Consider the following 26,057-nt stretch of genomic DNA (forward strand, 5'->3'; position numbering starts at 1 on the left):
GTAATTAGAAATGGGATTTGTATTGTGGATTGACAGAAATGAAGCAACTTGCTCTGAAAGGGTCTTTGAAGAGTATTTATTGGTTTTGAAAAATCCAAACAGATGTAAAGTATAGTTGTGGGTGAAATAGATAAGTACTTAAAGATGTAAAATGGTTTAGTAGGAACATTAAGAAAGTAACTTGCTCTGAAATGGTCTTTGAAAAGTATTTCTTGGTGTTGAGGTATCCAAAAAGCTTGCAAGCCTAGTTTAGGGATGAAAACGATAAGTACTCCTATCGGGTTCTTGGTTTGGTATTGGACGCATGTTATTTAACGATATTCGATATGTTATTTGTACAGTGATTATGTGTGTTTTGTTATCCAAATGTTAGTTCAACATAGTGTAAGGTGAAAAAGAGCTTAACTCCAGCTTAAAAAATGGGTGTAGGAGGGTAATTATGAATATAACTTGGTCTGAAATGTTCATTGAAATGGATTTGTTGTTGATTATTGAAACAAAAATCTTTTATGTATTGTTGGGGTTGAAAAATTTACGTCATTCAAGTTTGTAAATGGGTTTAGGAGGGAATTTACGAAAGTAGGTTGCTATTAAATTGTCTTTGAAATGTATTTCTTGGTGTTGAGGTATCCAAATAACTGTAGAGTATAGGTTGTGGGTGAAAAAGATAAGTACTTCAAGTTGGAAAATGGGTTTAGGAGGGACATTAAGAAATTAACTTGCTCTGAAATGGTCTTTGAAAGGTATTTTTTGGTGTTGAGGTATCCAAAAAGCTGTAAAGTGTGGTTGTGGGTGAAAAAGATAAGTAGTTCAAGTTGGAAAATGGTTTTAGGATGTACATTAATATTGTATATTGCTCTGATTGTTTCCTTTTTAATTTGTTCTTGTTTTGTATGCCTCATAAATTATTTAAATTATAGTTGGGTGTTACCAAGATATGCACCACTGTTTAGGAATACGGCTTAGTAGGAACTCTCAAAATGTAACTTGCTGAGAAATCTTCTTTAAAAAGTATTTCTTGGTGATGAGGTATCCAAAAAGCTGTAAAGTATAGTTGTGTATTAAATTGATAAGTACTTCAAGTTGGAAAATGGGTTTAGGAGGGAAATTAAGAAAGTAACTTGTTCTGAAAGGTTATTTGAAAGTATTTCTTTTTGTTGAGGTATTCAAAAAGCTGAAATGTATATTTGTGTGTGAAAAAGATAATTACTTAAAGATGGTAAATTGGTTTAGGATGGACATTAAGAAAGTAACTTGCTTTTAAATGGTCTTTGAAAAGTTTTTCTTGGTGTTGAGGTATCCAAGAAGCTGTAAAGTATAGTTGTGGGTGAAAGAGATAATTACTTCAAGTTGGAAAATGGGTTTAGGAGGGACATTAAGAAAGTAACTTGCTCTGAAATGGTCTTTGAAAAGTATTTCTTGGTGTTGAGGTATCCAAAAAGCTGTAAAGTATAGTTGTGGGTGAAAAAGATAAGTACTTTAAGTTGGAAAATGGGTTTAGGACGGTCATTAAGAAAGTAACTTGCTCTGAAATGGTCTTTGAAAAGTATTTCTTGGTGTTGAGGTATCCAAAAAGCTGTAAAATATAGTTGTGGGTGAAAAAGATAAGTACTTCAAGTTAGAAAATGGGTTTAGGAGGGACATTAAGAAAGTAACTTGCTCTGAAATGGTCTTTGAAAAGTATTTCTTGGTGTTGAGGTATCCAAAAAGCTGTAAAGTAGTTGTGGCTGAAAAATATAATTACTTCAAGTTGAACAATGGGTTTAGGAGGGACATTAAGAAATTAACTTGCTCTGAAATGGTCTTTGAAAAGTATTTCTTGGTGTTGAGGTATACAAAAAGCTTTAAAGTATGGTTGTGGGTGAAAAAGATAAGAACTTCTAGTTGTAAAATGGGTTGAGGAGGGACATTCAGAAAGTAACGTGCTCCGAAATTGTCTTTTAAAAGTATTTCTTGGTATTGAGGTATACAAAAAGCTTTAAAATATGGTTGTTGGTTAAAATGATATGTCCTTCAGGTTGGAAAATGGGCTTAGGAAGGACATTAAGAAAGTAACTTGCTCAGAAATATTCATTGAAAAGTATTTCTTGGTGTTGAGGTACCCAAAAAGCTGTAAAGTATAGTTGTGGGTGAAAAAGATAAGTACTTCAAGTTGGAAAATGGGTTTAAAAGGGACATTAAGAAAGTAACTTGCTCTGAAATGGTCTTTGAAAAGTATTTCTTGGTCTTGAGGTATCCAAAAAGCTGTAAAGTATAGTTGTGGGTGAAAAAGATAAGTACTTCAAGTTGGAAAATGGGTTTAGGACGGTCACTAAGAAAAGAACTTGGAAAATGGGTTTAGGAGGGACATTAAGAAAGTAACTTGCTCTGAAATGGTATTTGAAAAGTATTTCTTGGTGTTGAGGTATCCAAAAAGCTGTAAAGTATAGTTGTGGGTGAAAAAGATAAGTACTTCAACTTGAAAAATGGGTTTAGGAGGGAAATTAAGAAAATGACTTGCTCTGAAAAGATATAATAAAGCCTTAAAAAAGTATTAAAAAATGGAGTGGGGACTCTTTGGGGGTCGGGGGGTCCTTGGGGGGCTGGGTGGTTCTTTGGGACGCCGGGGGACCCCTTTGGTGGGCCTGGGGGACCCTTTGGGAGCCCGGGGAAACCTTTGGGGGCCGGGGGCATCCTTCGGGGTTGGGATGGGGGATCGGAACCCTTTGAGGTTGGGGTAGGGGGATCGGAGCCCTTTGGGGTTGGGGTAGAGGATTTCACGACACTGTTCAAATGGAACTTGTGTATTATAACGACCACACTCAAAACCTCTTCTAAAACATCTTCTAAAATCATCTTTTAAAATGTCTCTAACTGTTTCGCCGAAATAATTCCCTAAAATGTCTAAAACAGTTTCGCCCAAATCAACTTGTAAAATGGGTTTAGAATGGACATTAAGAAAATAACTTGTTCTGAAAAGATATTATAAAGCTTTAAAAAAGTATCCCGTCATGACCTTCTGATAGGGTTCTACTGATTATGTAATCAATTTCTCAGAAATCCATTTGTCCTAGTTGATTACGTCATTCTATGCCCATAAATGGATTCCCTTCACGAGCTCCTGATATGGTTCTACCGATTATGTAATCAATTTCTCTGGAATTCTCTCCCTTCGATTACGCAATCAATATATCTCTTCCCCACCTTCCCCTTAGGAACAAAAAATTAATTCCCCTTTCTTGAATCAATAATTCCCCTTAGAAACAACAAATTAATTCCCCTTTCGTGTCAAATTAATCAACCATGACACCAGCTCTCACGTGTGATCTAACTGTTTCCTATTTCTGAACACATTGCCATTCGCCTCGAGCTTGCACTTACAACAACAACAGCAAATAAATCGACATGTTGGAAATTTAGGTCATTGACTCCGGTACCCCAGATGTTAGACTCAATAATCCTGAAAACAACCATCAAAGTGAGAAAGTTCCTGTTTTTCAAATTCTCACTGACAAAAACCATAAAACAGACATAAATTACTGTTGACATCCGAGAAAAACATCAAATAAATTGACCAACACTCATAACCGTCCAAGAAACAACCATAAATGTGAGAAAATTCCTGTTTTTTCAAGTGAAAATATACTGTTTTTTCATTCTCACTGAGAAAACCATAAACCACGTGGTTCGTACCGGAGTAGAACCCCCCTTTCTACTTAAGGAAATGGGAACTTCCTGGGAGGGTGTAAAAAGGAGGCTTTGAACAGATTGGCATGGAGGAGGAGCGTGCGTAGCTGTGTTGGCCTCAGGCGGCTTGGTGCTGCAATGAGTTGTTAGTAGTATTAGTAGTTTCTCTTACAGCCTTATGACACCTCATAGCCGTCGACAATGGATCAAAGAATTCCTATTTATCATTCTATTCTACTTTAGACCGTGATTTCAAACCCTCTCTTTTTTATATTCTTTTTACCATTTAATTGAGGGGTCTTCTATTTGTTTTCCTTTCCCTAACTGACTTGTTTAACATTTCACTAAAAGCTTAAAATGCCATTAGACGTTTAGACTGAGGAAAGATCTTAAACTTATCAGCAGATATGCTACTTTTCCTTTAACTCTGACTTTTTACTTGTTTCCACGTGGTTGTTATCCTTGTGCTTCAGCTTTCACATTCTTTGTGCTCATGTTTTGCTGCTGCCTCGTACAAGCTTAACTTCTGGCGCGCTATGTTTTTGTGTTATCACATGTTTGTATCTATTTAGTGGACAATATTACCTAAGAACGAAACGCAAGACCAAGTGCAAGTTTGCCATGGAAATTGTAATTTTATATTTTAAACCCCTTTCTATAGATTAATCAGAAGACCTATCGCATTTCCTGCGATAGCTATTTTGGTCTATCGAAGACCTACATAGCTTAAACAGAAGACCTCTACCTCCAAAAAGATCCAATAACCATATCTTCATTAATGGTCGGTACGCCACTATTATTCATAATAACATCGAGTATTATTGTATAAACAGTCTATATGGTAATTCATAGTTCAAACTATCTCTATACGGAACATCGACCAGTAACTTCATAACAAACTGGCAATCAAAATTGTGCGCTATTCAGGTTAACTAGACCCTTTTCTGCCATGCATTGAATCGGTACTACATATTGCATCATTCCAGAACTTTTCCAAAAAAGAAAATGTCAGAGGTATTCAAATGACACACACAAAAAAAAGAAAAAAAAGAAAAGAAAAAAAAAGTACACTTACCAACACAGTTATCAGATATCGAACAATGAGAAGCTCTTGGAGGACGAAATATTCTACAAGTGTAGCAATACTTCAGTTTTATAACTTGCCCAAACACAACTATTTCCTTAGCTCTCGGCGGGGGTCTGACAGGTGCTGAAAGCTGACAGTTAGAGCTGTTGGGAACCTCTGAAAATACAGCAATAATACAAGAAAAAAACTTTTAGCAAACAAACCAAGATAAATCAAGGAATCAAAGTGACAATGCAGGCAATAATGAAAACGCACAAGAACACTACACATTCACAAGTTAAGTGGTAGGGATATATCTATAGACTATCTCTTCGTACAGGAGGAGTAACAAAAAAGACGACTATACATATTTAGCCTTGTTTTTTTTTCAGTATTTCTTGTTGTTTTACAGTTTACATCCATGGTACCAAATCATTATAGTTGGGTCAGTAAAATCCTTGAAGTAAATTTAAGATTTAATATAAAATTAACAGAAGAAAAACTTTTGCTTTCCAAAATAATCCTGGTTAAAGACGACTAAGTAATCAAATAACTTTAGTGGGTTTGGAAACTCTCAAAGAATAGAAAAGATTGTATGTTTGACATTCCTTGCAATAGTCGCAGATATGGGACTTAAAACACTAATTGAAATAGAAATCCTACAAAAGACAATGTATCACTAAGTTTTTTTTTCAGTGTTCATGCTAAGGGTTGAAATGCATGATCGCTAGCCTCGAGCTGAAGAACAATTAGAAGTTTAATTTTTTTTTATCATAAAGCATGACACTAACAACCGAAGCAGCTAAGAGACTTTCATTAATAATCATCCATACAATGAAATGTTTGCAGAGAAATGTAAATTGACCCCTTCATGGTGGGTGTCACCGTTAGCTAGACTTGTTTATTTTTCTCCTCTGTCTAAAGAGTGGCAATAACAAGGTTAAATCGATACACAGTTACCAGGTTCCTGATAGATAATAACTTATTTCTTTTTCTTACCACTTTCTATCAACAGTTGCCTAACACGAGGTAATTGCTTAGAGTGTGGCTATAGCGGCTGAAAGCAAACATTTCGATCGTTGAAAGGAAAGCAAAGATCTTTCCTTTTCCATTATTTATGCTTTCAGAGTTTAATTATCGAATAAATTCCATACTAGGGGACGAAACCTCCTTGTTTTAACCCCCCCCCAAAGCTCAATTCGTAATCACAATAAAATTAAGTCGTTTGGTTAGTTCTACTCATTTTTTCTATTTTTCGTTGTCATTGTTTAGTATAATGTCCTCGCAAGTTAGCTGGTGATGCAGCTGACTGATTTTTGTTTCGTATTTTGATATGTAATAAATTATTACCTTAGGCCTACTACTGTTACTGCACAAAAGTTACCTTTGATTTAGACAAACTTCTTATTTGAAAAAATGATTTTTCTAAAACCGTGCTCTTATGGTTACATTCATTTTTAAAAGTTATTATACAATCCTTTATATTGCACAAAAGTAAAATATAATATAATATCATCCGAAATCATTCGGATAATCGTGCTGAAAAGAATGTTGAAATAGGCCTACCTTCATAAAAACAAGAAACTTGTGTTCCAGAGCTAGTTATACATGGAAATTATCAAAGCTGGATGACATCAGTTTCTATACCAAGTAATACACAATAAGAGACCCAATCCGCGGTGAGGCAGTCAATACATTTCCAAGTATTTTCAATCCCACCCCTTATCCGACAATATTTTAGATCATCAATAATATCCATTATGTGTCGCCACAATGATGCAAAAAACATTTTTTCTAGAAATTATTACAAACTGAAATCTTTTATTCTACTTTTCTCTACAACAACTTAAGGGTGAATTTAGCTCATTGCATCTTGGAGAGTGCGAAAACTAGTTGGGAAATGTTTATAAGATAGTTTTTCCCTTTAAACTTGTATAAAAATAGATTTTGTTGCAATTATTTTATTCACGCCATTTTTATTTTATCTTTATTGTGCTATAGCTTCCCTGCAAGGAAGTGGCCAGGATGGCGGATATTACTATACATTCACATAACTTCATGTGCATACATTTTTAGCTTCACAATATAAAATCTAATTATCAGAGGGGCGCTAAGAGCGAGCGCGTTCGTCGAATGAAATTGCTGAATGAAATTGATATTTCAGAATTTTGATAACATGTCTGGGGGGGAGGAGCGGGGGACAGGGAATAATTGTCATCCAATATTTTTTATACGTTCACCCGAAAAAATACGAAAAAAAAACAAATGAAAATAAAATAAACACATATCCGTGATCTTTCTAGCCAAAAATATAAAATCAGTATTTTGTAGATGGGAGCTTAATACATCTACCGCAAGGTTCTCTGATATGCTGCATCTGATGGTTTGATTTTAATTAAGATTGCTTGACTTTTGGGGTTTTTCCCCCTCTTTTTTTCAAAATCAGGCAAATGTTTGTCTGGGTCCTAGGTTTCCACCATAAAATGCCAATTCTTTCGATGTATCTATCGTTATCAAAATTCGGCTTTAAGAGTTTGGGGTACTATTAGGCCGAGTGGCTCCTTACTCACAGTTCGCTATCACGAACTGTTTGAAATATAAAAAAGGAAGTTTTTTCATGTAAAAGCAAGTGAGCATTACAACTTAAAACATTAAAACTTAAAACGAACAGAAAATATTCCCTATTTGCGGGGGCTACCTTTTGTCAACCCTCTTTCTGTACGTTAAAGTCTTAAAGTTCTTTAAAAATATTTCTCATTCAAATTCAACGGCCCTTGTGTTTGAGCAGTTTTTTTTCTCAAGAATTGCGACAAAAAATCTAACTTTAGCGTAAGAGTGAAGGCTGAGGAAGGGCCAGCCTCCCTCACATACGGAGTAATTTCTGTTTGTTTAAAATTTTAATGTTGATCCTTAGTTTCAGTTGAAAAAACTAGTTTTTCTATTTGAAGTTCTGACGGTATTTCAAATTATGCTAGGAAATCACCCCCCATATAAAAATTTCCCATGAAGATTTCTCCCGGAAACATTCCTCCCCATAAAAAATAAAAAATGTACATACACTGTGTGACAGGCACGGAGATTTACGCTATGTGTAATAATAAACACAAATAAACAAGATGTTTCAAATGAATATTAAGAGGGTTATTAAAAATTAAAATGAACATAAATTATCCCATACATGAGGGAGAGGGCTCTAACCCCACCGAAACCTGACTTTTTAAGTATTTAACTAATACGTTCTCAAACGCATTTTAGGATGCAACAACTATAGGCAGTTGGTAATCGTAGGTATTTTGTTTACTGATCGCCTATCAATGTATTTCAACTGAAAGTTTTGTCTTTGAAAGTAAATACAAGTCAATGTACCTTTCATGGTTGCAGCGGTAGCTCCAACCTAGTAAAGAGCGAACAACAGCCCATAGTAACCAAATGTTAAAAAACGTGTTTAGAAAATAACTGCCTAGTGAAAAAATGTCATCTGACACTGATTCAGGAATGGTAATAGTTCCGTTTGTATTAAAAATAAAAGTTTATTGCGAAAAGAAATTTATGGTAATTTCGAAAAGAAGCATGAAACCCCTCGAAAATGAAGTTAGATCAAAATGAAAATTGTACCTTTGGAATCAGCATAGTCGAAAACCTCATACAGGGAAATTACAGTCCCCCACCCTGAACAACAAGACAAATTACTTTTTTGAATGGGTAGCACTGATCTGTCTCCCGTTTTTTCTCCAGGGCTAGCGGTTTTTCAAAAAATCACAGTGAGATTTTTAATGGCTCATTTATAAGCTATTTTTCATATCTACGTGCTTTTTATAAATTCCATCATCTGCAAGTGCCATATGGAACTAAAAATTGCACTTTTGTGCCATTTTTCAAGGGGTGGGGCAAGCGGGCTACAAAAACATCGTAGACAGATGTTAAAAGATCACCTAAAAGCTATTTCTCATACCTACATTTTCTTTATAAATTCTACCACCAGCAAGTGCCAAATGGCATTAAAAATGGCACTATTGATGTCATGTCTCAAGTGGAGAAGCTAGAGGCTAGTGCGCTACCAGAACTTCTCAGAGAGATAATGGCTGATTTGAAAGCTATTGCTCGGATCTACGTGCTTTTAATCAATTTTGCCATCCCTAAGTACCAAATAGCACTAAAAACGGCACTTTTGGTGCCATGTCTCGTGGGAAAGCTGGGTCTAGTGAGTAGAAAGGGGGGTCCGACTCGTGACCCTACACCATATATGGGCATAGAGTCCCTAGGGAGAACACGTGGTTAATCAAAGTGGGTCAATGACACTTCGTTCATGATCATTTGATTTATTGTTGTTGTTTGGTCAAGTGCACGCTCGGAGCGAATGTTATGATCCAGGAATAGGAAACAGTTTGATCAGACGTGACAGATGATGTCATGGTTGATTGATTTGTCAAAGCGTCTGTTTTCTCTCACCTTTTCTTCCACTTTCTGCACCAAATCTTCATTAAAGAGACTCTTCATTAAAGACTGAAGGACGCCCACTCCGTTCTTCATCATGCACATTTGTGCGGCCATCTTTAAATGCTCTCACCCATTTCCTTACTATTCCATCACTCATAATGTTAGGTCCGTAAACTCGACAGATCTCACGACGAATATCGATCGGTTTTACGCCTTTAGCACTAAGAAATCCAATAACAGCCCGTACTTCCGATTCGGCGGGACTCACGATTGTCGGAGGCATCTTAAACACTCAGTAAACAACGTATACAATGAAGAATCAGACTGTAATGGCGTCAGTGCGTAGACAAGAGATGTAGATAACCAGCGCGCATGCACAGAACGCCAACCGTAGCGCTGCGGCGGCGGAATCGCAAAACGGTACTTACTTAAAAAACATGGCTTAGAAAGGGCTGATGCTCTTTTTAATAGCCGAGAGTGATCGGAGGGAAACTAATCCCCCCACGCCCACCCTCCCATTTGTCTTTATTTTTAAAAACTAAATGATGTCATAAGATTAAATGAAAATGCACTGTGTTAATACTAATTCCCAATAAGTCAAATCTTAGCAGTATCCCAAAAATGATTGAGAGTATTATGTTCAATCTTTCGATACTACTTCTGCTCTTAAAATTTAACCAAGTCAAAATAGCGCAAGTGTATGCAAGCTATCAAAGAAAGTAAACAGATTTTTTTTGCGAATGGTATCAAGTTTTCCATTTCAAGTTAACTAGAGGAGGTATGATACTAAATTAATCACTACTATTTGTGTCCAGATTTTTAAAAAGGTATATGTTGTTAAAAATTGCTGAAAATTTTTCTTCAGCACACAGATAGCAGACCAAAATATAAATTCTTAAAAAAAAACGAAAAGATTTAAAGCATTATTTTATGTTTCCCTGAAAATAATATGTCAAAACAAAAATAACAGAAATTAATTAAAAAAAACTTTTTCACAAAATATGGTTTTCAAAAAAAAGTAAAGAACTCCATTAAACAAAAAATAAGCAAAAATAAAATCAAATAATCTACCAAGCGTAAAACTACCTCAAATCAGTTTCGATTAATAAATTAAACCCAAATCGAACAGAAATCACATTAAATAACCAAGTCAAACTCAAAATAAGCGGAAATTAACACGTGTATGCCTCCAACTTCTAACGTTTTCTCAAGTGCAGAACAAAATTTGCACTTTAATGAAAAAAATAAAATGAATGTGCATTATCATTTTAATATACATATACTGATATTTAGTAATCAAAATCTTAATATTATTTGATTTATTAAAGTTATAAAAGTAAAAATATTTATATTTTTTTCAGTTAAGTGCAAATTATGTTCTGGCCTAAGGAAGGCATAGGGGTTTTAACCGCTAATCATGTTAATTTCCGGTAGTTTCGAGTGTGACTTGGCTATTTGCTTCAATTTCATTTCATTTAAGGCTTCACTTATATATCAGTACTGATTTGTGGTATCTGCAAGTTTGGTAGGCAGTTTGATTTTATTTTTGCTCATTTTTGGTTTAATAGAGTTCTTCACTTTTCTCTGAAAAATTTATTTTGTGGAAAAAGTTTTTTAATGAATAGCACTAAAGACAATATTTTTGATGTCACTTCTTAAGTAGAAAATTTTGGAAGTATAAAATGAAATCATCATTGTAATAATTATGGTCCAAAACCCGTAGCTGGAGGTTTACAAGAACAACTGTCGTATGTTCCTCCTCCAAGCCCCTTTAATGAGCTACACAATTAAGGTAAAAGCACAAATATGGGGTTTTCCCCCTCCATACTAGGGGAGGGAGTTTATTCCATTAAACAAAAATTGAGCAAAAATAAAATCAAATAATCTACCATTGGAGATTATTGGAGATACCAATATTGGAGATACCATTGGAGATACCAATGGAATAATGGAGTAAACTCCATACTTTTCTTTGAAAAACTTGTTTTGTGGAAAAAGTTTTTTTAATTAATAGCACTAAAGACAATATTTTTGATGTCACTTCTTAAGTAGAAAATTTTGGAAGTATAAAATGAAATCATCATTGTAATAATTATGGTCCAAAACCCGTAGCTGGAGGTTTACAAGAACAACTGTCGTATGTTCCTCCTCCAAGCCCCTTTAATGAGCTACACAATTAAGGTAAAAGCACAAATATATCAAATCGCATTATTAGAGGCGTGGTTCTGTTGGTAAAGGGTTTGACTTCAAAAATAGACGGTCTTACGTTCAATTCCTGCTAAAGTGTTTTTTTTCCAATTATGGTTTTCTTCCTTCTATAATTTCACTGTTTTAGCTTCTATATAATTTCACTTCTATGGTTTCACTGTTTTTGTAAATGTGATGTACTCATTTTTAAAGCATGTCCCCTGAAGCTATTTTTTCAAGCGTTTTTATTCCAAAAGGAATATTTAGTTTACGGTTTGCAATGTTATTCTTGGTAAATCCCTATATTCTTACACCAACGAGTGGCACAATTTTGTCAAAATCCTGTGGAGGGGAGGGGAGGTCAAAGTGGAAGCCAATTTTTTCAAATCAAGTGAAAATGGCAGAGAAAACTGAAAAACTAGCCTTATAGTAATAAAAAAGGTAAAGATGTACTAAAGAAAACTGACCTCTTTCAGTGGATGCTTGAATTATGCAGGCTTATCTTAGTTTGGACAACATGTTTGGAGAAACTAAATTTCAGCTGGGAGGGGGGAAACTGGGGTCTGGAGGAGAACTGAGGTCTGGGAGAGGAATTTGCCCCCTCTGCCCCATAGTAAATTACGCCCCTAACCCCAACCCCTTGCCACTAAGTGGTTCGAGGAGTGTAGGCATGTAGTTCTGGAACCACTCAAAGTTGTATATTAAAAGAAGGATTATTTATTGTTATACTTACTTATTCAAATTATTTACTTGATAATTCCACCGTAGTATTCTCTCCATACGTAAGATTGTGCATTCAAAGAGGAAGGCAGACAAATGAAAACAGTTCTGTGGGAGAATTCGGGTAATTCTTCACCAAATTTTTGAAATGAAAACAAACTTAGTTTGAATTCCGATAGATGGTGTATTCACAAGAAAAGGTCTTTTTTCGATATATCCATTCGTTTCTGAATAATGAGCTGCTTTTTATTTAGGGACCGATCCAAAATTTCCCGAAGCTTAAAGGCACATTTCTGTTGAGCTAGCAAAATTTTTCGCAAACATGTCGATATCACTCAGATAACCTTAAGTGTGACTAACTTAAAAAAAAAAAGAATTAAAGATGTATCTCTTCTTTTTTCTTTTTTTTTAAAAAAAAGAAACGACACTATGTTTTGATTTTTTTTCCCTCTAATCTTTTTTTTATTCAATTCTGGTACGGCTTCCTAATTCAGCTCCTTAATAAGGGTTGAGATTTCTTATCTCCCCTAGATTGGAGACGATTAGAAATTATATTAAAAATAAGTTTTCAACCGAAACCAAGGACCAACATTAAAACTTAAAGCGAACAGAAACTATTCCGTATAAACAAAAAAACGTCATAGCACTGTTGTTTCTAAATTAAATTTTAATAAAAAAAGAGCATAGATTAATTAAAAAAAAGTTGTTCCGAGGGAAATAAAGAGATAAGTTGAAACTTAAAACGAACAAAAATTATTCCATCACAGCCTATCTAACATATATATATAAGACCACTGCATAAATCAACTGGTGATATTTCCTTATGTTTGTAGGATTACAGGAAACTAGCGCATTACTGAAAACACAAAAGCCAAGTATAAAAACAAGAATATTGGTTTAGGATTCAAAGTAAATACGTAGCCTCACAACAATAAACTAATTTATAACGCTTTTCATAGTCCTACAGGGGCTGTGATATCAGTAATTTTCAGTATACAATTAAAATTATCTTAAAAACCTTGGTATAAAAATAATAAGTTTAAAGTCATTATACAGCATATAAAATAATAGATTGATTTATCAGGTAACAACTTGGTCTCATTTAGTATTACTCAAAATAAAGAACGTATCAACCGTAAAATGGAGTCTGGAAATCCAATTATTTCTCTCTATAAAACGGAGAACTAAGTTGATACAAATTCTAAAGCGAGTCTGTAGTCCTAATACTAACAAGATTCCTTCACTTCGAACTTGTCTACAAAACAATCATGAAATGTCCTATTCAGATCCAAGAGGGTAGTCAATCATTGAACTGAACTCATTGTGCAGAAGTGATGCCTAGTTATACGAAAAAAAAGAAAAGAAAAAAAGCAACAGTAAAAAAATGCTTTACTTTTATACTGTTAAAAGTGTCCTTAAAAGGTTTACTTTTACCGTACCAAAATTCCTATATTGTTTTGTGTTTTCAGTAAAGTGCTAGTTTTCTATAATCTTACAAACACAGGGATAATCAGTTGATTTATTTGCATGCACTAGTTTTATTGATATATGTTAGTTAGGCTGTGAAGTAACACTTTTTGTTCGTTTTAATTTTCAACTTCGCTCTTTACTTCCCTCAGAAAAACTTCCTTTTTTAAAAATTAATTTAATTCTAGAAGCATAGGGATAAAACAAAATTCTCTTAATATTACATTGCTCTTTGCGTCAGAACAACCCTCCTTCAAGTACCGAAATGAAAAAAGTCGAAAGTTTAATTACCAAGGACATCAAAAATAAGAATAGTTTTTGCTACCTAAACCCATCTTAGGTCTATCTCTACGAGAAAAACCTAATTTTCATTAATTTTTCTTCGGTTGTTATAAAATATTAAAGCTCCATTTTCTTTCGGAAAAGTTTTACCAGTGTTTCCAAACCGAACCGTGAAAAACAATATTCGGAAACTAATTCGGTAAATTCATTTGATAATGCTTTTCGCACTTAAAATTCAAAGATGTTGCAGAAACCTGCAATAAAATTATTTAAAGAAATGTATCGAGTTTTTCATTACGCAATATTTCATACTTATCCTCTCTTCAGTAGTCTAATTATTTATCTTGCATCTGCCGCTAGTCAAATTAGCAAAGAGAGAAACAACAGCACTTTCGATATGTCTTTGTTAAATTTGAATGTGTCATGTCTTCATTTCTTTTATTGGTTTCAGAAGTGAAACAATAAATCTAATATTTTTGCTTTATACGATACAAGACAAGCAATAAACGTCAAATTCTTGGAATAAATATTTGGGAAGGATAAATATGGCAAAATTGGATAATTGGTCTTTCAAAAAAGGTGCTCTTATAGGTAGGTTAACAACTAATAATTTGAAGGGTTGAATAATTTTAATAGTAAAAAAGATGCTTAGCTTAAGATTTTTAGCTATTCCATGATACACAAACTTCCTTTCAATTCCTGTTTGGTAACAAGATGTAAGGGTTAGCCTATATTTACTCATCCAATCACTGGATATTTAACCAGTTTACCGTTAATGGTGGCGCTTTCCTACTGCTACACATATCGGGAAAGTTACGCTTTCCAGAGCTCCTTGGTGGTATTTTTTCGCTCATTTTCTGCTGATTTTTAAGACACGCTTTTATTTTTTTAAATTGGCAGGCGTGTGTAAAAAATAAAAAAATAAACTGAAAATGGAAGATCTGCTTTTAAAAAATTGAACTCACAGTTTTTTACAAATTTTTTAAAACGTATATGGTTGTGTTGCAACCTTTCACTTAACCACTTTAAAGAATTAGTTTTCATTTTGAGTGTTTGTTGGTACTCTAAACGCTAAGGAGGCCCACAAATATATAAGATTCATTTAAGTTAATTTATATATAACTATACCTTGACAATGAAGGGTTCATTTAGATGCATTTTCTTTACATAAAAGAATAGAATTATAAGAGTAACTCCTTCCTCCTCATAACATAGCTAAAGTAACGCAATTGAACTGAAAACCTTGTAATTAGCCAGACCTGGGTGTGCCATACAAAGTTTCCTTTTAAAGGACTTTAGTACCATAAAGCAAACCTAGGTTTCTTTCATGTGCCCCCGTAAATACAAGACAGAAATAATCTTGAACATAGACCAATTTTAATCATAGTTGTACCAAGGTTCAACCCTTTGGAGGGGAGGGAGAGGTGGAAACACAAAAAAGAACATTTTCAACCACCCATCATGTTTTTTGAACAGTAGACAGTTCCCTAGCCCTCACCATATACAGGTATGACTTTAGTGATGTATACGGTGCGTATAGATTCGATACAAAATCGGAATGCGTTTTTCGAATACACTAAAAAATCCCACCAAAGTTGAAAATGGAAATAAAATATTTTTGTAAATTAATTTTGCATGAAACAGAATTTTTTCAGAAGAACTCATTGAATTCCTTTTGGTCAATTAAATTCAATACATATTGTCAAAACTCAACAAAAGCTCACTTTAGGCATTTATGTTTCATAGCCCTAATGATGCTACTATCATTCTTTCTTTGACTATACCTGCCTCCCCCCCTCCAGCCACTCAGAGAATTGTGATGTTCAATCCTAATCATTTTAAAACTTTTTATTGCCCCATAAGCTTCTGCTTCACTTCTGTAAGTCGTAGTGCATTGTGCATTCCACGCCTCCAGTCTATTTCATTAAAACTGTTCTAATAATTCAATTTTACCTATTTGCCTTTCAATATAGGCAGCTTCATCACCAATAGCTCTTGGGATTATCCCAGGATCCATACAACTTGTCCGAAACAAAGAAGATAAGACGAATATAAACATTGCTCCAGCGATAACTGGGATTACAGGAGAAAGATGAATTGTGAGGTAAGGGCAGCTGAAATAAAGGAAACGAGTTAACGGGTTGACACATAAGATATACAAAAAACTGAGGGCATACCTGGAATACGATAATATTTTACTTGTACAATTTACATTGTCTGTCACGTTATAAATTACTTTACAATGTCAAATAAAGTAAAAAACTGTCAATTATAATGCCTGAAGTTACAAAGGGTTTTTTCTTTCTGCGAAAAACGATGTGATGAATGCGTTATTCCATCTGCACTGGATAAAATAGGGAATTTCTATACATAATTGAAGCCACTTTTAACGGGTATACAAAACATAAGACATTTCGGACAATTGGTCGGGAGATCACAAGGAATTCACAGTTTTGAAGATAGCACGCGTAAAATATCAATCACAACAGTGATAAATGTACAGGTTTGAGCTTCATAAACGTTTCTCATGGTGACACTTCAGTAGCATTTAACAACTCTATCCAAGACCAACTCACTACTACAGATTATGAATCGAACACTCCCTTCGAACAAAGGCAATTTGTTTTAAAGAACTATTCATTTTCTGTAAAGGTGATTTCTGAAGTACAGCACGTTGAATTTAATGATGGGAAAGTACTCAGAATAGGAAATCAGCCAAGTCTGTGACTTGTCTAGAATCAGAAACAACATTGATAGTTTCCCTGATTCTTAGAACTATTCCACCATCAGATCTTACTGTTCCAGGAAATATAATTAATTAAAGTTTCCATACATTATTCAAACGCACTCGTAAATTGGGAGGACTTCTATTGAACATGACCGAATTTTCTTGCAATATTACTCACTAATTGAGGCTTTGTCATTAAACATCTGAATACCGTAAAAATCTTCGTAATTTTATGCCTTTCCAGAAGAATTAATGTTTTTCCATGTAAAAAAAACAACAACGAATATTTACTCAGTCCTGTCGAGTGAAATTCAACATGAATAATTTCTACTAGAACATTAAACTGGTCAATGTTTTCATGCAATAATCATTCCTGATCAGATAATGTTTACTACCTGGTTAAAATATTAATCATGTTTTAAATGTTTAATACATTCAAAATTTTAATGTGTCCAAAATTTGGTGTTTCTCCAGATTTTACGAAGATTGCTAGAGTTGTTTCGCTTTTTAAGGGTGGAGATAAAAATTTGCCTATTTCATTGCTGGCAGTTTTGTCTAGAGTTTTGAAAAATTGATTAGCGGTAGAACGGTTGATTTTCTTGAAAAGAAATTATTTTAGTAACACTCAGTTTGGATTCTGATAAGCAATGTCAACAGATCAAGCTGGTTTTTTTTCTGATGATTTTTGTAAATGATACTCTGGGCCAAGGATAAAAAGTTGCATCTGTCTTTTTTGCTTTTTTTGACATTTTGAAAGCTTACAATGCAGTGGATCAGGGAATATTCTTGGGAAAGCTGAGGAATTATGATTTTCTTGGCGTTTTTTTTCCTTCCGTTGGAATCTTTTCTTCAAGATCGAAAACAGTTTGTCAGTAACGGAGAAATTAAAACGCAAGTTAAAAGTGTCGAATTCGGTGTTCCTCAGGGGTCAGTTTTGGGGCCCCTACTGTTTCTCATATACACTGATTACCTGCGAAATGTTATCAAAGGATTGTCTTTTGATTTAAATCGTAGTGAAATAGAAACATCGAAAAACTATTTTACCTTATTATACTGAGGACACGCATTTTACTGTTGCTGCAAAAACGAGGAATTGCTTATACAGAATCTTAAGACTGGCATGTTAAACATTGAAAAGTAGATGTGGATTAACAGGTTTGTTAATCGACACAAAACCATATCAGCTAAGCCCCACCAAAGCTCATTTTGTAATTTGCAGGAGAAGTAGCAATTATTACCCTTGGATTGATAAAAATACAGTCCCGTGAAGATATTTTGCCCCAAGAAGTTTCGACTAAGTATCTAGGGATGATTGTGAACAAGTGCCTTAGCTTCAAGTAACCCATCTCAGGTGTTAGTAGCAAGGTTTTAAGAAATGCTGGTATGATGAGAAAGCTGAAGCACTTTTTCCCAAAAGATAATATGAGATTGATTTACTTTTCTTTTGTTCATCCATATCTTCTATATAGTTGTCTTGCGCAGTCAATTATGTTTTTAACTCACCTTCGTCAGCTTGGAAGTCTACGAAATAATTCTCTACGTGTTCTTACTGGAGATAACCATGATATGTATATTCGATATAGATATGACGAACCGAGTATATTGCTGATTGTTGGTCTATTCTGTTTTTATAATACTTTTTTCACGAATAAATATACATGCATGTTATTACCTGAGTGTTTTAGTGAAATGTTTTCATGTGATGTTATTTTCAATCATTACCTGACTAGAGCATCGTTGCTAGTTCAGAAACCTCAGCTTAGTACAAAGCAATCCCTTTTTTCCTCAGGTGTGGGAACCTTTACCTCAGGCTGTTTCTACAGTTGATGAGTTACATCAATTTTCCAGTGAACTGAAAGGGTGATGTTTCTCTTCATATGCATTTTAATTCCTGATGGGCGAATTCTTTCTCGAGTGACTATGATATATTATTTGCAGTTTTTCTTCAGACGGAGACGAGGATATAGAGTGGATGAATGAGTTTCTACTTTGTGTCTTAAAAATCCAGGTAGGTCGTGAATATCTATTATATATCTAGATATTTTATTTTTATTTATTTCATTATTGTTTTCAGGGAGGAGGGGGGGGGTAAGGATGGCTGGTAGTGATTGTGTATGTGGGGTTTGATAAAGGGGTGATGATTACCCATACATGTTTATAAACTTTGGGTTTGGTGCTAATATGTGTATCTCTTTCAATAAAACCCTTTTCTTCTCTTCTCTTAGATATACTGACAAAACTATGACATTGCTTTACCTAAGCTGCAAGTTTAGTTTTCATACTTGCTTAGAAACAGATGAATTTCATATTTATTACTAATATTGATATATGCTTCACAGAGCTAAGTTCGTTAAAAAAGCATAAAGTGAACTTGGCTATACGATTATATGATAATATAGCCGTGCCTTCATTATAGCTTTTTCAGGCAAAGATATTGGTGCTTTCTACTTTTCTGGCAGCTCCAGTCTCTACTGACACTTTTCAAACCCAAATCAGGCACATATGAAGCAGTTGTGTTTTCAGGAAATGTCAAACCTGGGAAACGAAAAGCTGTTTTACTGGGCCAACTTTGCCTGAGAGAGCCATAATGAAGGCTTGGCATAAGGGACAAAGAATACCTTTTAACAAACTTCAACACAATTTACTATTTCAAGGCAAAGTAGTTTGAGTATGTTAGTTGGTAATCTTCTGTTGGAAGATTTAGAACTTAGTGCGAATGGTAGTAGAATATAGAGAGAGGATTCATTTGAACTGGAAATTTTAATGCTATTTCTCTTTTCATACTTCTAACAGTTGTTTGACCATTCTATATCAACAAGTGGGTAAACCATCATGAGTAGTGTCTCAATTGGAACAAAGACCACGTTGAAAAACATTTTAAGATTAAAAACTCAAATATATCCTTAATATAAAGTATATAGGATTTCTAAAAGCCGGCAGCTGATAACTTATTTGTGGTAATTGGTGTTCGCAGCAAATCTGTCTTTCTTAATTATTATAATTTACTTTCATTTAGTATTTTATTAATTCATTCACAGCATCTTGGTTTGTTAAAATTAGAATTTCTTTTGAGTGTTAATTTCTGTTTGTTTAAAGTTGTCATATTCCTCTTTGGTTTTAATTGAAAAAAATTCTACATTTAACCTCTGCTTGTTTTTAATTAACGTTAGTTTTATTACGTACTAATTGAAGCAACATATCAAGTGAGGATGATTTCCCAAAAGAGTTTTTACCCTAAAGAATACAGGTTCAAATATATGTCTCTTATATTTTTTATCCTCAGCAGAGCCAAAAATAAGAAAAGTAGTATTTTCGGCAATCATTAGGCTTGAAAAACATAAGTACTTTTGATATTTAAGAACCTTGGCTTAAATATTTTCGTTAATATACAAGATGTTGTAATTTCGGTAGATAATACTTTTGTGTAGATTTTGGCTTTAGTACCAAAAGAAAACAAGATATGTGTTCAGTTTAATACTTCTGTTCTACTTATTTGCTCTTTTTGTATTATACCCTTTCCAAACCACCTAACATTTTAAACCTAGCTTTCTAACGACTTAGCTTTCTAGTTTTTTAAAAAGCCAAAATTTGTTGCAGGATTCTTCTTTTGATTTTTTATGGTCAAAAATCGAGAAAATAAGCAAGTGAGAACAACCAAAGCTATAAAGAAGTAAAAAAAAGACAAACAAATAAAAATCAAACCATAAACATGTTCTTATAAAAAACAAATCAAATAAGATGGCCATTATGCATGGCAGCAGTGTCTTTTTTTTATATTATAACTGAATCATGCCCATTGTCTTTCCTCAGATGTTACCCCAATGCTTACAAAGGAGACAGCACCTCAATAGTAGGGTAAGATTAAGCATATCCAGCAGTGAAAAAGCAGTTGAATTTACTTTATCTTTGTAGTTACTTAAGCTTTGCTTTACTTTAATACTATTCACATGCACATAAACATCCAGAGGAGCGTCCAGAGTGGCTTAATAATATATTCATCATGACTAGTAGAATTATAGTTATCTATTTGCCAATTTGATAGGACTGGGGTTACTACTCTCTGTTGTAACAAATTCACAAGATAAGAACAATGAAGAACTTGCTTAAAATAATTTAATTTGGAAAACATGCTTTGAATGCATTTACTTTGGTCTGGCTGAGATATGAACAAGAGAAATAGATAAAAACTGTAGTCTGTTTTGCCAAAACTTAATTATTATTATAATTGTCTTTTAAAAAATATATAAAAACACTTGTCTATGCTTTCTGTCTGTAATAAAAATGTATATTTCTTGTAAGCCTTTGCTGAAAAGTCTCGTATTAGATAGCCAAGATCCCAGCATATTGGCAAATAACTGTCCTTATAAATCTTTTATACATAATTCAATACCTTTAGTTTAAAGAAAGTCAAAATTTATTCACTAATTTTAATGAAAGTTTCATTAGATTTAACATATTTATGGTGTTATGCATGGTAGACCAGATGCATTTATGGTTTTAGTACTTTAAGGTAACATTGGGATAGATTTGGTAATCTCAACAAAATTTTGTAGTAACTGATTTTGTACTCTTTAGTTATAGACGTTGAGTAAGTTTTACTGTACTATTTAGTAATGTGTAGCTAATTGTAATTTTCTGGCTTTCAATTAATATTAGGAAACATTTTGAGATCCTTACATCACGAGGAGCCACAAGACCCCAGGTCACCCAAACTTTACCAGATCTAAAATTCTAGTACTTGGGCCTATTCCCCCCAAATTGTTTCCACGTCGCGACAGTTTTAGTTGTTGAAAAAGGGGTCTATTCCAAGAAACCATTAAGCAATGGGTTTTAACCATTAGCCAAGCAACTTGAGAACCCCTCCTCCTCCTCCAACATTTTAATCTAAATTGAAAACGACACTGCACCCAGAATTTTGATTTTGAAGAGGGACTATGGAAAAAGTGTCACTAGATATTTTTAACCGTCACTTAACATAAAATTCAGCTATCACTGACTAAAAAGAAAAAAAACGAACGCTTTCGTTCAAAAAAGCACAAGTTCTTTGAAGTATAAGCCCAGGTTAGCTGAAGTGATTGGGTTTGCTGTCAAAACAGAAAGTTCTCAGCAAGTAATTTAACAACCAGTCTTTCCCTGGCAGAGCTGCTTGTTTCATCTGCGTGTCTCATTTAGCCTTGTTGTTTGCTGAAGAATCTATTTTAAACATTGCTGATTTATATATTTTGAACATATTCATCTTATTTTTTTTCTACAATTGAAAAAGGATGACTCAGAGGAGTATCTCTGAAAGTTTGTTATTACATGTTTCATGATTTATTTTGATTTTTGTTTCAATTTCTATAGACTAGCCTAATAAAAAGTGCGGCCACTCTTGTATGCTGATGTTTAGTTTTGTTTGTGGTTAATTTTCCCGTTTCTGAATCACTCCACGACTGTCATATTTGAGTAAGATGCGGCAATAAATAGATGGTTGTTATGAATTATTGTTATATGTGAGGTCCATTTGGTTCTTCTTCTTTTTTGTAGTGTTCATGTGTTTTTCCCATGTTATTTTCTTTTATGTTATTTTTCTTTTATGTTATTTTCTAGTTCTGTTGAATAGTTTACACTGTTTTTTTCCCTTTTCCCATGCTGATGAAGCCTTCTGGATGTTAAGCTTGATTCGTCAAAGTCAACCTCAACAAAGCTTACATCAGGTAAGAATAAGCATGATATGCAAAGGGATATTCTGATAAATGTCAGGTTCGAAATGGTCTGGAAGAGTTACTCTTTTTTATGTCCTATTTATACTCTTTTATGCATATTACATACCTTTTTTCTTTTACAGAACTAAGTCTGGGATTTCATGGCATATATGTGTATATGGGGTTGTAGATCTTATATACAGTAATAAGATATATAATCCAAGTACTTACTCAAAAGCAAAAAATAATCCACTAGTAAATACAATGAGAAGAACGGTGATGTAAAAAACTCCTGTCTGTTTTGCTGTCACAAGTCTTCCATTGCAATAAAATTTATTTTTACCTGGGAATTTTTCCCATTTTCTATATTTCTTTGCCATCAAAGATGCAGAGAAGATTAGGACTAGAAAAAAAGAAAGAAAAAGATTAGACTTTAGATGAGACTGTAAAGTTGAACATGCCTCAGTATCTAACAATATTAAAACTTATACAAATTAGGGTAAACAAAAAATGAAAAAAAACAAAAACAAATCAAAGTAACAGTATGGACATTTTTAAATGAGGCAAAAATTATTTTTTTCCAGTTCAAAACTACCAAGTAATAATTTATATATCTTCACAGAGCGTGGGAGGTGGTCTCGTCTGCTACTGCTACAAAATAAGCCCATGTATTCAAGGAAATACAAAATACCTCCCTACAAGACTTTGTCTCAGGCAGTAATTAAGTCAAAAGAAACTTAACACATGTACCAATGTTTGCTCTCTGATTTGTTTCAACCTTTCAAGGCAGGAAACCAACTGTCCCAGCCAAAGGAGGATTTGGAATATATTCAGTCAGCCCAGACTAAAACAAGCAGCCAGAATTGGAATATTTTTGGTCATCCCAGACTAAACAGATTTATCCAACTTGAAATATTTTCAATCAGCCTAGACCAAAGAAGTGATATGAAATATTTGTGCCAAGGCTGGCAATCAAACAAGACATGCTGAATTTATAAGCTGAGAGGCAAGTACAACACAAGGTAGGATGGTTCATCTGCTAATTAAACAGGCCACTATCAAGTAAAAGGGACCATAATTTTGATCTGAAACACCATCAGAGTGATTTCTCATCTGCTACTGCTCCAAAATATGCCCATGTATTCCAGGAAATACAAAATACTTCCCTCAAGACTTTGTCAACACAAGGGAGGCTTTGTCAACAACAGGCCACTATTAAGTAAAAGAGACCATAATTTCGATCTGAAAAACCTATCAGAGTGATTTCTTGAGAAGAGAGGAGATGAAACCTGTTGGTTATGCCTTCTTTGTATTCTTTAACTGATTGTATCCCAAGTATAAAGGTTCATAGAATTTCTTGTGGTTAACGAGACAGCCCCAACAGCATATGTCTTCTGTTGATTATGTTTAATGCTATTATACTACTAGTACTACTAACAACTCACTGCAGCACCAAGCTCCTTGAGGCAACACAGCTCCACACACTCTTCCTCCATCCCCAATCTTTTCAAAGCCTCCCTCTTCACACCCTCCCAGGAAGTTACCATTTTCCTTAAATCTTCACTTATGATATTTTCCCACTCCACTTGGGGACAACCTGCTTTTTGGTTGGTTCTAGATTGCTGACCGACAAAGACAATTTTTTGCAATCTGTCATCCTTCATACACAGAACGTGTCCAAGCCATCTCATCCTTTCTCTCTTTATAGCCTTAGAAAGCTGGATTGAACCATATTTTTGTAGAGTTTACTATTTGAAATACGATCAGTCAGTCAGGTACCCAAAACAATCCATAGGCAATTTCTCTCGAAAACATATAACAAACCCTCTTCCGTTTTTCACAGCATTCACGCTCCAGAACCACACTTGACCAGTGCCATAATTGTAGCTTCCAATATTCTATATAATAACTTTTTAATTGGCTTTTTACAGTTAAATTGGCTTTTCTACACACTTGACCAGAGCCATAATTGTAGCTTCCAATATTCTATATAATAACTTTTTAATTGGCTTTTTACAGTTAAATTATTGAATCACAAATGACTATTCATTATAATTTTTCTTTTTCATTGTTGTTTTTGCATTTTTGCCAGTTTTCACGTAATCATATGATTTATCAACTCCAAAGTCCAAATTTGGCCGTTTTTGGGCTTGTGATAGTGATTTTTTTGAAATAAATATCTTATCTAAATGAATAAATAAATCTTAAAACAAGTAAAAGCTAAATTGAATATGCAAATCAAGCTTCAAATGAACAAAAATCTTTTACTAATAAAGAATAAATAAAACCCAACACAAACACAAATTAAATAAGCAATGATAGCAAACAAACACACAAGAGGTAGAAATTAAATGAATAAATAAATCTTATTCTGAGTAAAACCCAAATTGAATATGCAAATAAGCTTAAAGCAAACACAAATCACTAAAAACAAGAGTTTGGCAAACTGCCCCCTTCCCTAACTATATAAGTATAGAGCCTACTGCATAACTGGCACTTTAATGAGAACAAATTGCATTACAAATATTTTCTTTGGTTCTTGTTACAGCATTGGAAATAACATGAAAATTACAGTGAAATAAAGTCTTGAGCCAGTGACTTTTCAGCAATTATATCATTATATATAAAATATTCGGTTGAATTTTATTAGTTCTTTCCAAGACTGTTAAAGACACCAATAGTTTTCAGCAAAGCACCACTGACACAGTAGGCTTTATACTTCTACAGTTAGGGAAGGGGGCAGTAGCCAAACTCTTGTTTGTAGTGATTTTTAATCTTTTTAAGCTTGATTGCATATTCAAATTAAGTTTTACTCATTTTAAAATTTTTTCATTCATTTATTTTAGTACCTGTTTTATGTTTGTTTATTTAATTTCTGTTCATTTTGGGTTTCATTTATTCTTTCATATTAAAAGATTTTTCTTCATTTGAAGCTTAATTTGAGTTTTGATTTAAGTTTTACTCGTTTTAAGATTTATTTATTTGTTCATATTAGTACCTGTTGTATGTTTGTTTGCTATGATGGCTTATTTAATTTTTGTTCATTTTGGGTTTTATTTATTCTTTAATAGTAAATGATTTTTGATTTGTATTCTTGATTTAAGTTATATTCGTTTTTAGATTTATTTATTTGTTCATATTAGTTGTATGTTTGCTTACTATGATTGTTTGTTTACTTTCTGCTCTTTTTGGGTTTCATTTATTCTTCAATAGTAGTTTCTAGTCATTTCAGAGTTTCAATTATTATAGGTTTTATTTCTTCTGATCTTAAGTTTAATATGGCCTTTACTTTTCTTTGAAAACATTCTTTTTTGGAACTTTCTTTTAAAATTAATTTCTGTTTGTTTTGATGGCTACAGTTTCAAGCCTTTCAGAATTCCCTATTTCAAACCAAATTTTTGTTTTCAACATTAAAGTTTCATCAAAGTATTAGTAACAAAACTAGTATTGAAGTAAAAAAAGTATGAAGTAACAATAAGCAACTTGCATAGTTTACAGCCCTTGCCCCATAAATTACTAAAACCCAAGTATCAGCGTAAACAAAGTATGGAAGTAACAACAAGCAACTTGCATAATTCACAGCCCTTTCCCCGGAGGCTGGGGGGGGAGGGGTTCAACCCTGGTAGCAAAGTTATTTGACCTTTAGACTTTTTTGAACAAAATGGCTATCTCAAAATTTTGACCAGATGCACTTGGAGAAAAGAGGGTTGGTGGTTGCCCTTTGATCACTTTGACTCTTAAAAAAAAAAAAATCAGTTTCAACTTCCAATCAAATGAACCCCCTCCAAATGAAATACAACCATCCCTTCCACAAACAACT

General features: G+C 33.7%; 1 protein-coding gene across 2 annotated transcripts in view; it reads right to left on the reverse strand.

The window, feature by feature from the left end:
- The window catches only part of LOC148956476 (palmitoyltransferase ZDHHC18-B-like), a 72,589-nt gene that overhangs the window by 40,321 nt on the left and 6,211 nt on the right, over window positions 1-26,057 (reverse strand). For both annotated transcript variants that reach the window (XM_089095432.1, XM_089095424.1), the window contains exons 2-4: window positions 22,469-22,640; window positions 15,779-15,939; window positions 4,742-4,909 (exon numbers count right to left, since the gene is read on the reverse strand). In XM_089095432.1, the coding sequence (XP_088951558.1) occupies window positions 4,742-4,909; window positions 15,779-15,939; window positions 22,469-22,617 (478 nt within the window). In that variant the 5' untranslated portion in view covers window positions 22,618-22,640. The remainder of the gene's footprint in view (window positions 1-4,741; window positions 4,910-15,778; window positions 15,940-22,468; window positions 22,641-26,057) is intronic.

The sequence above is a fragment of the Artemia sp. Qi Xiang Cuo genome, chromosome 1 (genome assembly GCF_049724085.1).
Source record: "Artemia sp. Qi Xiang Cuo chromosome 1, ASM4972408v1, whole genome shotgun sequence".
In the NCBI taxonomy this organism is placed as follows: domain Eukaryota; kingdom Metazoa; phylum Arthropoda; class Branchiopoda; order Anostraca; family Artemiidae; genus Artemia; species Artemia sp. Qi Xiang Cuo.